The 13,055-nt window shown below is 41.1% G+C and overlaps 1 protein-coding gene across 2 annotated transcripts; it reads left to right on the forward strand.

Annotated features, from left to right (window-relative positions):
- Nucleotides 1-9,692: 9,692 nt before the first annotated feature.
- On the forward strand, nt 9,693-11,040 carry LOC122042983 (HMG-Y-related protein A-like). 2 transcript variants are annotated; one of them, XR_006129414.1, is made up of 3 exons: nt 9,693-9,865; nt 9,934-10,509; nt 10,823-11,040. XR_006129414.1 is itself a non-coding variant. In XM_042603399.1 (2 exons), the coding sequence occupies exons 1-2, from the start codon at nt 9,812-9,814 to the stop codon at nt 10,381-10,383; spliced, it is 504 nt and encodes a 167-aa protein (XP_042459333.1). In that variant the 5' UTR covers nt 9,693-9,811; the 3' UTR covers nt 10,384-10,641. The 2 variants fall into 2 exon arrangements, 1 of the variants encoding a protein (XP_042459333.1); XM_042603399.1 differs by lacking the exon at nt 10,823-11,040 and having other exon boundaries at nt 9,934-10,641.
- The last annotated feature ends 2,015 nt before the right edge of the window (nt 11,041-13,055 follow it).

Raw genomic sequence — 13,055 nt, forward strand, 5'->3', positions numbered from 1 at the left:
GCCTTGGCGGGTCGAGGTCTTTGGGCAAAAGTCCTAGAGTCAGATACTCTAGGTGAAAATCCGAGTGTCGCGGATTGGGTGGAAAGTCTGGGCGGGTCGTTGAGCGAATGTCCAACAGAAAGACCTGAATACTCAGGCACTGAGCAAAAGCCCAGTCGATCTAGAGGATCGAATTGACAACAGGTATACTCTTCTGAGTGGAGTAGGTAAGGGCGCGTTCCCCGCTAAGGGAACAGTAGGCATCGGTTTGACCTAGGATTTTCGGTCGGAAATTCGAAGTCAAAATCAGGCAGTCCAGTGACTGTCGAACATTTATTTTTATGTTATTATTATGTGCTAAACTTTGTTTTACGAGATATGTTGTTATTTTGTGGACTAACGTATCTTGCAGGACGTAAAAAGAACTCAACTTCTCGGATGAACAGTGTCCGGGGCGCCTCCATGGAGCTTGGAGGCACCTCGGATGCTTTGGAAGAAGGAGTGCGCGAAGTCAAGCTGGAGGCGCCCTCAAGGAGTGTTGAGGCGCCTCGGATGGGCTTGAAGGCGCCCCCCATGGCATTGGAGGTGCCTTCAAAAGGATGAGCGGCGACTTCTTCAACCCTTATCTTCGCTGCGGAGTTGGCTGCGTTAAGGGCGCCCTCAATGGGCTTTATAAGGAGGTCTCGAGCAACAACATCAATAATCAAGTTCTAAACAACCTTTCTTCAGCGCACTGCTAACGAGAAGATCCGGCTAAGCTACAATAAGAACCCGATGACCCAAAGCTGCAAAACTTCAATTCTTTGTTGTCGATATAGCTTTTTCAATACTGTCATTGTAATCATTCTTGTAATATTTGCACGATTATAGTTGTTGCCCAAAGTAAACGCTCAACGAGCATGAGCCTTGGAGTATGAGTCGTCCAAGGCTCCGAACCAAGTAAATCTTGGTGTCTTTCTGTGTTCCTTTATTTATTATTCCGCTATGTTATCCGATAAGTTTTCCGAATACGAAAAGTGAAAGCCACGAGCGCTATTCACCCCCCCCCCTCTAGAGCATCTCGATCCAACACCTTCATCCCTCAGATGCACCCGAGCCCGTGGCTCCTCTCCGTACCATCCTTCACGTTGCCTTGAAGTCCGCTTCCCTTGGCTCAACTCCATTACTCCTCGTCCAGCGGTCCCTCAGATGTCTTCCACATTATCCTTCATCGTCTCAAGGACCTAAGCCCTAGGATAAGCTTCCCAAGATTAGCCACACCAAGCTCCTCATGTGTATTTCACCAAGTCCTGCATGACTCAAACACACATATCAAATTAATATGAAAGGCTAACTTAAACTCTTTGACATACACATCAAAACCATGATCGTACCGATCAAACTTAGGTCGATTGCACCAACACACAGAACCCCCCTCAAGTAGAAAGCTTATCTGTTTGATGTATGATTCTCAACCCACCAGGTCTTACTGCTCCTCTGTCCAATCGACCTATTAGGTTTTCCTGTCCCTCGGTCCACCTGACCTACTAGGGCTTCCTTACCCCTCAGTCCAACTGACTCACTAGATCTTCCTTGCCTAGCTGCAACTAGGGCTTCTTTGCCTGGCTGTCCACTAGGGCTAGTGTCTAGTCATCTTGATTCGGACACGGGAGTGTTTGTGCAGTTAGCACTAACAGTCTAACTCAAGTTTTGATGAATGACAAAGTAGGTTAAGTTAGTTTCATTGTGATCTAACACTTTGACCAAGTGTACAGGAGAAGCCCAGCTAGGTCGACGAGCCGAACGGATAGCTGACACGAAGTCCAAATAGTTCGACGGGCTGACCAGATGTCTGACATGAAGCCCAGCTAGGTCGACGGATTGACCGGATAGTTGGCACGAAGCCCAGCTAGGTCGACAGGCCGACTGAATAGCTGGCACAAAGTCCAGACAGGTCGACGGCCTAACCGGATGTCTGACACGAAGTCTAGACAGGTCGAAGGGTTGACCAGACGTCTGGTAGGTAAGTTAAAGTAAGTAACTGGAGGGGAGTGACTGTGAGGATGCGTTCCCGGAAAGGGAACTTAGGTGTTGATCCAACTTAGAACCATTTCGGAACTCTAAGTTGAGATCCTGACTAGATTCCGATCTCGACGAGACAGAATCTAATTACTATTTTATTATTATTATAATTGTACTATGCTAACACATTGTTTTGCATGGTAGTTTTGTATTTTACCTTGGACTAACGTTTTCTTGCAAGTTGCTGGAAAATAGAGGTCCGGGCGCCCGAAATGCAAGTTTTATCCTCTTATCACTTCGCCACGTGGAGCACTCTGGTTGGACGGGTTACGTCACATTTCAGGTGCCCGAAAGGGATTCGGGCGCCCGGAGCCTCCTATAAAAGGAGGATGCGCCCTGGAGCAAAGAACAATTCACGACAACATTTTCTAACGCTTGCTCTGCTGTGTTGTGCTCTTGCCACGAAGCTTCTCCGACAATGTGCTTCCTTTCTTCTTCATTCCTTATTATTGTTGGTATTTATACTTTAAAAGCATTTGTAATTTCACTTGTAATCACATTTTTCGAATTGCTAGTGGATTGTCCAACGAAAGCACTCGATGAGTGCGGGCCTTGGAGTAGGAGTCGATGAAGGCTCCGAACCAAGTAAAAAATTACTTGTTTTAGCATTGTTCTATTTTCGATTCTATCTTTCCGCTGCGTACTCGATTTTCTACTTGAATTTCTAAATCGCTATTCACCGACCCTCTAGCGAATTACTCGATCCAACAAGTGGTATCAGAGCATGTACTGCTCTAATTTGGTGCAACCACCAATCAGACAGGGGGTGAAATTCTTTTACATTTTTTTCGATTTTCAGTTTTATGTTATAAATCCAAACTGGTATCGTTACCTTTTTGGAAATCTTTTCATAGTAATTAAGCTGAATTGGTGCAATACCAATTCAGTTTTAGATTCTTTTTAATTTTATTCCGCACTACTAATCCAAGACCAAGTCTTGGGATTCCTCGTTTCTTTATTTATTTGTCTGCAGGATAAAAATGACTCAAGTTGAAGGCTTCAGTACAGTGCGCCCCTCCTATTCAACGGGGACGACTTCCCCTACTGGAGAAGCGAATGGAGGTCTACTTGAAGACCGATTTCGACCAATGGTTCAGCGTCACCAGAGGCTACAAGGTGTCGGTCGACAACTCTAGAAATCTACTAGACCTGGAACAGTGGACTCCGGACATGAGAAAGAAATGCTCGATGGACTTCAAAGCTCTCAACACACTGCAATGCGGGCTAATGAAGGAAGAACTGAACGGAGTGGAATCGCACCAAAATGCGAAAGAATTATGGGATAAGCTGATCGAACTACACGAAGGAATGAGCGACGCCAAGGTAACTAAGCGTGACCTTCTTTTAAATAAACTATTTAATATCAAAATGCAGGAAGGAGAAACAACGAGTCAACTTCATGCGAGGATCAAAGACATCCTCAACGGACTCCATGCGATAGGCCACCAAATGGAAAATAGCGAAGATAACTAAGCGTGATCTTCTTTTAAATAAACTATTTAATATCAAAATGCGGGAAGGAGAAACAACGAGTCAACTTCATGCGAGGATCAAAGACATCCTCAACGGACTCCACACGATAGGCCACCAAATGGAAAATAGCGACTTAATCATGTACGCATTAAATGCTTTTTTGCGAAATTCATTACAGGCATATATCGTGGATGGCTACAAAATTTCAAAAAAATTATCTAAATTGAAACTTGATGAGTTATTCTGTGAACTTGAATTACACGAGCAGACTAATGCTGGAACCGAGAAAGGTATTGCCTTGTTTGCATGTTCCTCCAAGGAAAGGGAAAAGACCAAGCCTGAACCTGAAGATGAGTCCAATCAGGATAAACCTACTTTTGAAAACTAGTTTTTGAGAAATTTTCAATGTTTTCTAATTTAGACTCCCCCGAGTCAATCTGATCTTAATTCAATTTCTCGATTGCATTTTCTTTTACTTCCTTATTTTTTCTGTATTGTTTTTGATGAATGTTAAAGGGGGAGGGTTAGGTGGTTTAAGTTAGTTTAAACAACAAAAAATACCAAATATAAGACTAACTTTAAACCCTTATAAAATACTTGTTTTACTTGCATATTTTTTTCACTAACTTAACGCAGGTTTGTCATTACATCAAAAAGGGGAGATTTTTTGTACGGTTAGCACTAACAGTTTAACTCAAGTTTTGATGAATGATAAAATAGGTTAAGTTAGTTTCATTGTGATCTAACACTTTGACCAAGTGTGCAGGAGAAGCCCAGCTAGGTCGACGGATCGACCGGATAGCTGGCACGAAGTCAAGACAGGTCGACGGGCTGACCGGATGTCTGACACAAAGCCCAACTAGGTTGACGGGCCGATTGGATAGTTGCCACGAAGCCCATCTAGGTCGACGGGTCGATCGAATAGCTGGCACGAAGTCCAGATAGGTCGACGGACTGACCAGATGTCTGGCACGAAGTCCAGACGGGTCGAAGGGCTGCCCAGACGTCTGGGAGGTAAGTTAAGGTAAGTCACTAGAGGGGAGTGACTGTGAAGACGCGTTCTCGAAAAGGGAACTTAGGCGCCGATCCAACTTAGAATCATTTCGGAACTCTAAGTTGAGATCCTGACTAGATTCCGGTCTCGACGAGACGGAATCTAATTACTATTTTTTTTATTATAATTATACTATGCTAACACTTTGTTTTGCAGATTAGTTTTGTATTTTACTTCGGACTAACGTTTTCTTGTAGGTTGTTGGCAAACAGAGGTTCGGGCACCCGGAAGGGATCCGGGCGCACGGAATGCAAGTTTTATCCTCTTATCGCTTCGCCATGTGGAGCACTCTGGTTGGACAAGCTACGTCACATTCCAGGAGTCTGGAAGGGATCCGGGTGCCCGGAGCCTCCTATATAAGGAGGATGCACCCTGGAACAAAGAACAATTCACGACAACATCTTCTAACGCTTGCTCTGCTATGCTGTGCTCATGCTGCGAAGCTTCTCCGACAACGTGCTGCCTTTCTTCTTCATTCCTTATTGTTGTCGGTATTTCTACTTTAAAAGCATTTGTAATTTTACTTGTAATCATATTTTTCGAACTGCTAGTGGATTGCCGAACGAAAGCACTCGACGAGTGCGGGCTTTGGAGTAGGAGTCGATGAAGGCTTCGAACCAAGTAAAAAATTATTTGTGTTAGCATTATTCTAATTTCAATTCTATCTTTCCGCTGCATACTCGATTTTCTACTTGAATTTATAAATCGCTATTCACCCCCCCCCCTCTAGCGAATTACTCGATCCAACAGAGTGCCTCCACTTCCTTTGTTCGAGGTCAATATTCTACTCACATGACTTAATTAGACTATATTTCTTGTGCACAGTAATACCAATTGTTATGACAAAAAAAATCACATATCTTCACAATGGTATGATATTGTCCACTTTAGACCTAAGCTCTTATGATTTTATTTTTGGATTTTACTCATCATATCTCATACCAATGGAGATATCTTCATCTTTTAAATACATGATTTTTTAATGTCTCTCCAATATGAGACTTTGATTATATTCTCAATAATTCTTCCCTCAAATGAAGGACTACCATTCTCTCATGATTTGGACCTCCCTGTAAGTATTTCATCACTCTTAACCTACTCTAGGTCTCCCTACAAACATTCGGCAATTCTTAACCTGCTTCAGGCTCCCTGCAAGCATTTAGCCACTCTCTACCTGCTCCGGGCCTCCCCTCAACTTCATTCAAGACCATCCCACATGGTATATGGTCTGAACCATGACTTTGATACTATTTATTAGGACTAAAAGAATTCATATATTTTCATAATGGTATGATATTGTCCACTTTGAGTTTAAACCCTCATGTTTTATTTTTAAATTTTACCAAAAAATTTCATACCAATGGAGATATTTTCATCTTTTAAACTCATGGTCTTTTCCATGTCTTTCTAATGTGAGACTTTGATTGTATTCCCAACAATCCTCCCCTCAAACGAAGGACCACCATTAATCTAATGGTTTGGGCCTCTTAGCAAGTATCTAATGACTCTTGACTTGCTTTAGGTCTCCCCATAAATATTCAATCACTCTTAACCTACTTCAGGACTTTTCGTAAATATTTGATCACTCTTGACCTGCTATAGGCCTTCCCTCAATTTCATTCAAAATCATTCCACATGACATTTGATTTAGATCATAACTCTGATACCAATTGTTGTAACTGAAGAAATTTAGATATCATATCTCCAAAATAATATGATATTGTCCACTTTGAGTCTAAGTCCTAATAATTTTATTTTTAGGCTTTATCCAAAAGGCCTCATACCAATGGAAATATCTTTCCCTTATAAGCCCATGATTTTTCTCATATATTTTCAATAAGTGGTTTTTTTTGTAACCTGTAAACCCAATAGTTCTGACCCTAGCGGCTAAGCTAAATCAATCATATCCCAAGAAGGCTGGCCGTTTATATGCCTATCACAGGTAGCATGGGTATTTTACTCACGAATGCAAACAGTACATGAAACAACTTCGTCAAGCCAACAAGTCTCAACTACATGACAGAAGATCACCCTTGGCATCCTCGCGAAGGTCTCTAGCTAATATGCTCGGTGTGATAACTTGAATCATTGAACAGATCATCGAATATACTCGCCATCAAGGAGGTCTCAAGAGATGGCCTGACGCCATCAGGATACCCGGACTGTTGTTGCTAGGGAGGGTTCCCCTCGCTAAGGAACAATCAACATGATCTCAGGGGTACAATCGATGGGGACTCAAACTAAGCAAGGAAGATGTAGGATCGAAAGCGCTAGAGGGGGGGTGTGAATGACGCTCGTGGCTTTCACTTATGTTTTTGAAATACGCAACGGAATAGAAGTAAATAAAAAACAATCGCTAACACCAAGAGTTTTACTTGGTTCAGAGCCTGTGGCGACTCATACTCCAAGCCGACACTCGTTGAGTGTTTACTTTAGTCAATTCACTATCAATCCGAAAATATTATAAAAGGAGTATTACAATTTAAATGCAATAAATAAAAGTATACCAATAACTCAAGAATGGAGAAAGTCGAGCTTGTGGTTGTCGGAGTAGTGTTACAGCTTTGCCGGATTGTTTCATTAGTAGTGCGCAGTAGAAGAATTATGAATTCAAGTGTTGTTTAAGCCTCTGCTCGAGACAGGCTTATATAGTCTATTGAGGGCACTCTCAACCGCATGGAAGGCGCCTCCAACCCCGTCGAAGTCGCAGCGTCGATAAGCTCTGCTTCCCTCGTTGCTTATCCACCTGACGGCGCCTCCAATCTTCATGGAGGGCGCCCTCTGCCCAGTGTTCAGGGTGCCTCCAAGCTCCATAGAGGGTGCCCTCTGCCTTGCTGCGCGGAGGTCTTTGACTAGTGCACCCGAGGCGCCTCCAAGCTCCATGGAGGGCGCCTCAAGTACTGTTCATCCGAGACTTTACATCTTTTTCACTCTCTACAAGATGTGTTAGTCCAAAATACAAAACATATCTTGCAAAATAGAGTTAAACACAATCAAATCAGATTAAGATAAATATTTGACAGTCACCGGACTGTCCAATTTTGATTTTATATTTCTCTTCCGGAAACCCTAGGTTGAACTGACGCCTACTGTTCTCTCACCGAGGAATGCATCCTCACCTACTTCACTCAGGAGAGTTTACCTGTTGTCAGCTCGGTCCTCCAGACCGATTGGACTTTTCACCTAGGGTTACCACCCCCTAGGACCTTGGGTTACCACCCCTTAGGATTTTCCTCACCCTAGGGTTACCACCCCCTATGATTTTCCTCAGCCTAGGGTTTTTACCCCTAGGACCTAAGGTTACCATCCCCTAGGGTTTTTCTTCACCCAGGGTTACCATCCCCTGAGACCTAAGGTTGCCGCCCCTTAGGGTTTTCCACCACTTGGGTTACCACCCCCTAGGACCTAAGGTTACCGCCCCTTAGGGTTTCTATCACCTAGGGTTACCACCCCTAGGGTTTTTCACCTGCCTAACCACAGCTAGGACTTTTGCGTAAGATAACTTAGGACTTTCCTGCAAAGTCAACAAACCTTGTTAGATAACAAGACAACTTAACTTTGAACCCTTTGACATAATCAAAACACAGGTTCGATCGTCAGATGTTTCCCGCACCAACAATCTTCTATTTTTTTATTATGATAACACGGTTCAAAGTTAAGTAAAACATAACAAGATAATTAAGGTATTTAAGCATGAGCATAACTAAAATACTTCATAAAAATTTCCTTATGCTCTTCTTTTCATAAAAATTATGTTTAAATTCTTAACTTTAACTTTACTCTTCTCCTTTGATATAAATAAAAAATAATACTAAATAGAGAGAAGGTTGTAAAGATAAAAAAAAATTTAAATCTTTAGCTCCCCCTGAAAGGCAACACTTAGCTTCGAAAATAATTTCTTTGAAAAACACTTAGCTAAATTAGAAATTCTGTGAAAATACTTGTTTTTTCAACAAAAACGTAGATAAACTTAGTCTTGTAGTGCCCCATCTTACTATACTCAAAGCATTTGATGTGGCTCTTCCCACTCTACTTGGTGGATGAGGTGGAGGATTGAGCTTCTAAGATCTCCTCTTCCTTGGATGACTTCTCTTCCTCTTCACTCGAAGATGTGGACGATTCTACTTCCTCTTCCCTTGAAGATGTGGATGACACTTCCTCATTTTCCTTCTCCTCCTCAGATGTTGAACACGTGTCAACATCTGATTGGTCCTTCTCCTCTTAGACTAATGAGCTCTTTTCCTTGGGCTCTTCCACTCCTTGGAGTTTTGTAGGATCTTTATGAAATGCAATGATCTTTTTCCAAAGATCACATGCATTCTTGTAATTACCTACATTCGACAACACGTTAGGAGATAATAAATTCAATAGAATTTTCGTTTCCTCCTTATCCACCTCTGAATTGCTCCCTTTGCTCCTTGGTCCAATATCGAGGTTGGAGACGATTCCCCTTCTTGTCCGTTGGAGTCTTGAATGGTTCTTCCAAAGTCATCCAATGGTTTCACTCCATTTGAAACCAAATCTCCAACCGCTTCCTCCAATACTCGAAATCATTCTTCTCGTATGGATGTGAGATCTGAATATCTCATCCAAGAAGTCATTCGGACTCCATCTTTCTCTAGCGTTTTGCTCCCTCGACGATTAGTCCGTAGAAGAATGATATGTTCTGATACCACTTGTTGGGACCTTGATGTTCACTAAAGAAGGATCAATAACATCTCACCTAAAACATCAAACTCAATATATTTTTTAAACTGAAACTCAAATATTAATATTTTTATATTATTCAACTCTATTTTATTCATTTGCACCTCTAATTTGATCCCTCTTTAACATACCAAGTTGCCTTTCTATGGTTTGCCTTTTAATCTTGGTTATCATCAAGATCCTGAACTCTTTTGCCTTTAAAATCCTTCAAATTTCTTTTCTATAAAAAAAATTGAGATAGGCGCCATTCTTTATTACCCACTTCAATAGTTTAAGAAACTTTAATGTAAAAATAATAATAAATTAACTTTTAATTTATTCATCCATTATTTTATTTTGCATTAAAAATAACAAAAAAAAATGGCTTAAATTTTAATATTATATATATACTATATAATTGAATAAATAAAAAAGTATGGACTCTTCTTCCTCTCACTTTCCCAATTCTACTACTTGTGTTCATTCCCAAATCCCCCAAATCCCTCCATTACCGGACCTTGACCTGTAGCAGCGCAAGTCGCTCTCCAGTCTCCTCCCATGGCGACACCCGAAGACGACCCGCGGACCCAGCCTCTCCCTCCCTACCGTCAGGTACTGCTGCTACTCCGTCCTCTCTCGCCCTCAAATCCGTTTTTTGATTCCCTGATTCTCGCTTTCAGATGATTTTGGCCGCGATCTCCGCCGCCGGTGGCCACAGCGGCGCCAGCAAGTCCTCGATCTCGGATCACATCGAGTCCACTTACTCCGACCGCCTCCCGCCGTCCCACGCCTCACTGCTCGCCGCTTATCTCGCTACCATGGCCTCCGCCGGCGAGCTGGTCGTCGTCGGCCATGACGTCTACCTCCGCCCCGATCCGGAAGCTCCTCCGCCCAAGCGCCGCGGCCGGCCTCCCAAGCCCCGGCACCCCGCCCCCGCCGATGCCGCTCCCAAGCGTCGTGGCCGCCCGCCCAAGAGCGTCGACCCCCTGGCCCCGCCCAAGATCCCGCGCCCCCGCGGACGCCCCCCGAAGCAAGACGGTGACCCCGATCAGCCTGGCCTGGCGAAGAGACCGAGGGGGCGACCGCTGAAGGCCAGGCCGCCGCAGTTCACCGAAGTGGGGTTCGTGTGAGCTCCGCTCTGCTCCCGCAACGTGAGAAAGCTAATTGTTTGACCCAAATTGGCCTTCTGCTGCTGGAATCAACTCGATATGAAAGCTTCGGCTGTGGTTTTCTAGTAGGATTCACCCGACAAGAAGGTTAGTGTTGTATTTGTTCCACTACTTATTGTTCTTGTTCCATTGCCTTTTTCTACTGAAAGAAAAAGACCAACTTTTCTATTGTGCTGATTGCAATTTAATTTAGAGTCAAACATATTCCTTCTCCATGAATGTATTGCTCATGTTGTCGTGGGAATCTCATATGTTCTCTTCAACTCTTTCTGTGCAAGAATCTGTTTCTATCATCACACTTCTGAACAAATCACTACCTTTATAGTTTTTAATCCACAAACACCATTTATTACAGTAAAGATCTTGTAATTATGGATACTGATCATTGAGATTGTTGAAGGAATCACTTGGGGGATGCTGATGATTGACCACAGCTGGATAAGCACAATATATATGAATGGGATAGACAGATGCTTTGGAAAGTTTAGGAAGAAAGGAAAAAAGGGCAAGTGTTCACTTGAAGAATGTGGTTGAACATTACCTTTCTTCTTCACCTATTCAAATGTTGAGTAATGCAATAGATTCAAAGAACAGAGAGAGAGAGGCTACTCTTAGTGTATGGAGGATGATGAATTTGGGCATTTGACAGCCTGAGATGCGGTGGAGGGTCATCCAGTGATGCAAGGGCAGTTGAAGTAGGTGACAGACTTAACCTAATTAGGGTCTTTAGTTCTTACCCTTTTCTAGAAGTTTTCATTAGCTCACTTTCCTTTGCTATCTTTTCTTCTTCATTTTCAGGTTTGGAAGTTTTGTTTCTTTCTTGTTTTGACAAATAATCATATATATATATATATATATATATATAATCTAGAGTGAGAAGGAAAGTCAACCAATTGCATGAATGACTTTCTCCCTGAATGTGACCATTGAGATATCCATAGATACTTCTCCATGGAGATTGGTTCTCTTATTGACCTAGAGATCAAGAAGGAGGAGTTGTATCGTCAATGGGCCGTGCTGGGTCATGCATGGGCTGGGTCCATGACAGGCATACTTTTGGTCATGCGAGGCGAATCATTCTTACTTTGCTCTATATTATAGCAAAGGTTATATAGGGTGCCCTAAGTGGTCCAGTACCATCGGTCTTACGATAAGATACAAGCAGGTAAGTCACGTAGGGTATTTTGTCCTAGCACAGCGGCCCTTTACATAAGAGAGGTTAGATACTAATGAGGTATTTCTGAATTGATCCTAAGACCTATTAGACGAACACCTATGCAGATACCAATACTTTGCTATCTAGCCTTCAATTAGTTATTATGTTCATGGGAGGCTCATTTGTGACCCAACACAAATCATTTCTACCAAAAAAATATACTTGTAGCTAAAATTAGGCTCATTCTTTGCACAACAAAATAATTTTGAAAAAATTCTAAACAAATTAAATTATTTTTAATATTGATCCAAATTGTTATTAAAATTTCTTTAAAAAATAATTTTTTATTATTAAATATCCATATTGAAAAATATTTTTTCTTTCTTAAGGCTGAGCTGATTGGACAAAAACACTAGATGAAATCCACACAATTGAATTGACCAGTACGTATATTTCTAGGTCTAGCCCACTTAGTCAAACCGAGTAGGTTGATCAAATTAGGTGGATCGATTGAACTAGATTGAATGATCGAACCAAACAATTAGTTAGCTAGCCAATTCAATTAGACAAATAAAGTTGACAAGTCATACAAACTGTATTATAAATGAATCAATTTGGTCAATGGTTAGAAGGGAAGACAAATCAAACAGTTTAAGTACAAAGCGATTCATTTCACTAGTTTTATCATACCATTTTTTATGATTAATAAAGAAATATAATTCATATTTTCTTTTTTATATTCCATTTTGTTTGATTTCTAATCTTATTCGATTGCATTTTATTAGTTCAATTGAATACTGTCTTGTCCTTTGACAAGAAGATTAAATGCACAAAATATTTCTCGGCAAAACTCAAAAGAGCCTTTATTTTGATTATAGTTAAAAGGATGTTTCATTTTTAAAAGGAAATTGAAAAGAGCATCACACTATATTTTTCATCCTTAAAATTATTTGTATTCCAAACTATTTTAGAAGTTAAAGCCAAAGCTACCATACTACTAATTCACTCCACGTTGCAATAATTATATTCATATTGTTCTACGCAATAGTTAGACGGTTTGATTTTCATAAAATTGAAATAATTTAAGAGAAAATCAAAAAGGTGTCCCCTAATTGTCACAATCATTAAAAGGGTATTGTAAGGATATTCTATCATATTTCAAGTACTATTTTTTTTTTTATTTCAATGGTGATGTAACAACGATATAGTAATCTTACTATTTTATTAAAAATCTCCTCCCTCTACTAATTAACTTTAATGAAACCTAAAATGTATTTACGTTAACGTTTTTTTTTTATTTATAATAAAAATAATTTCAAGGTTTATTAGTAATTCCATAGGCGAAACAATCAATGATTTAGAGTTTAAAACTCAGCTACAGCGTATTATTAGGGCTGTAAATGAACCAAGTGTTCGTGAACAAGCTTGGTGTTCGGCTTGGTAAGAGCTTGTTTATGTTCGTTCAATATACACAAGA

Source organism: Zingiber officinale, chromosome 2A (genome assembly GCF_018446385.1).
Source record: "Zingiber officinale cultivar Zhangliang chromosome 2A, Zo_v1.1, whole genome shotgun sequence".
In the NCBI taxonomy this organism is placed as follows: domain Eukaryota; kingdom Viridiplantae; phylum Streptophyta; class Magnoliopsida; order Zingiberales; family Zingiberaceae; genus Zingiber; species Zingiber officinale.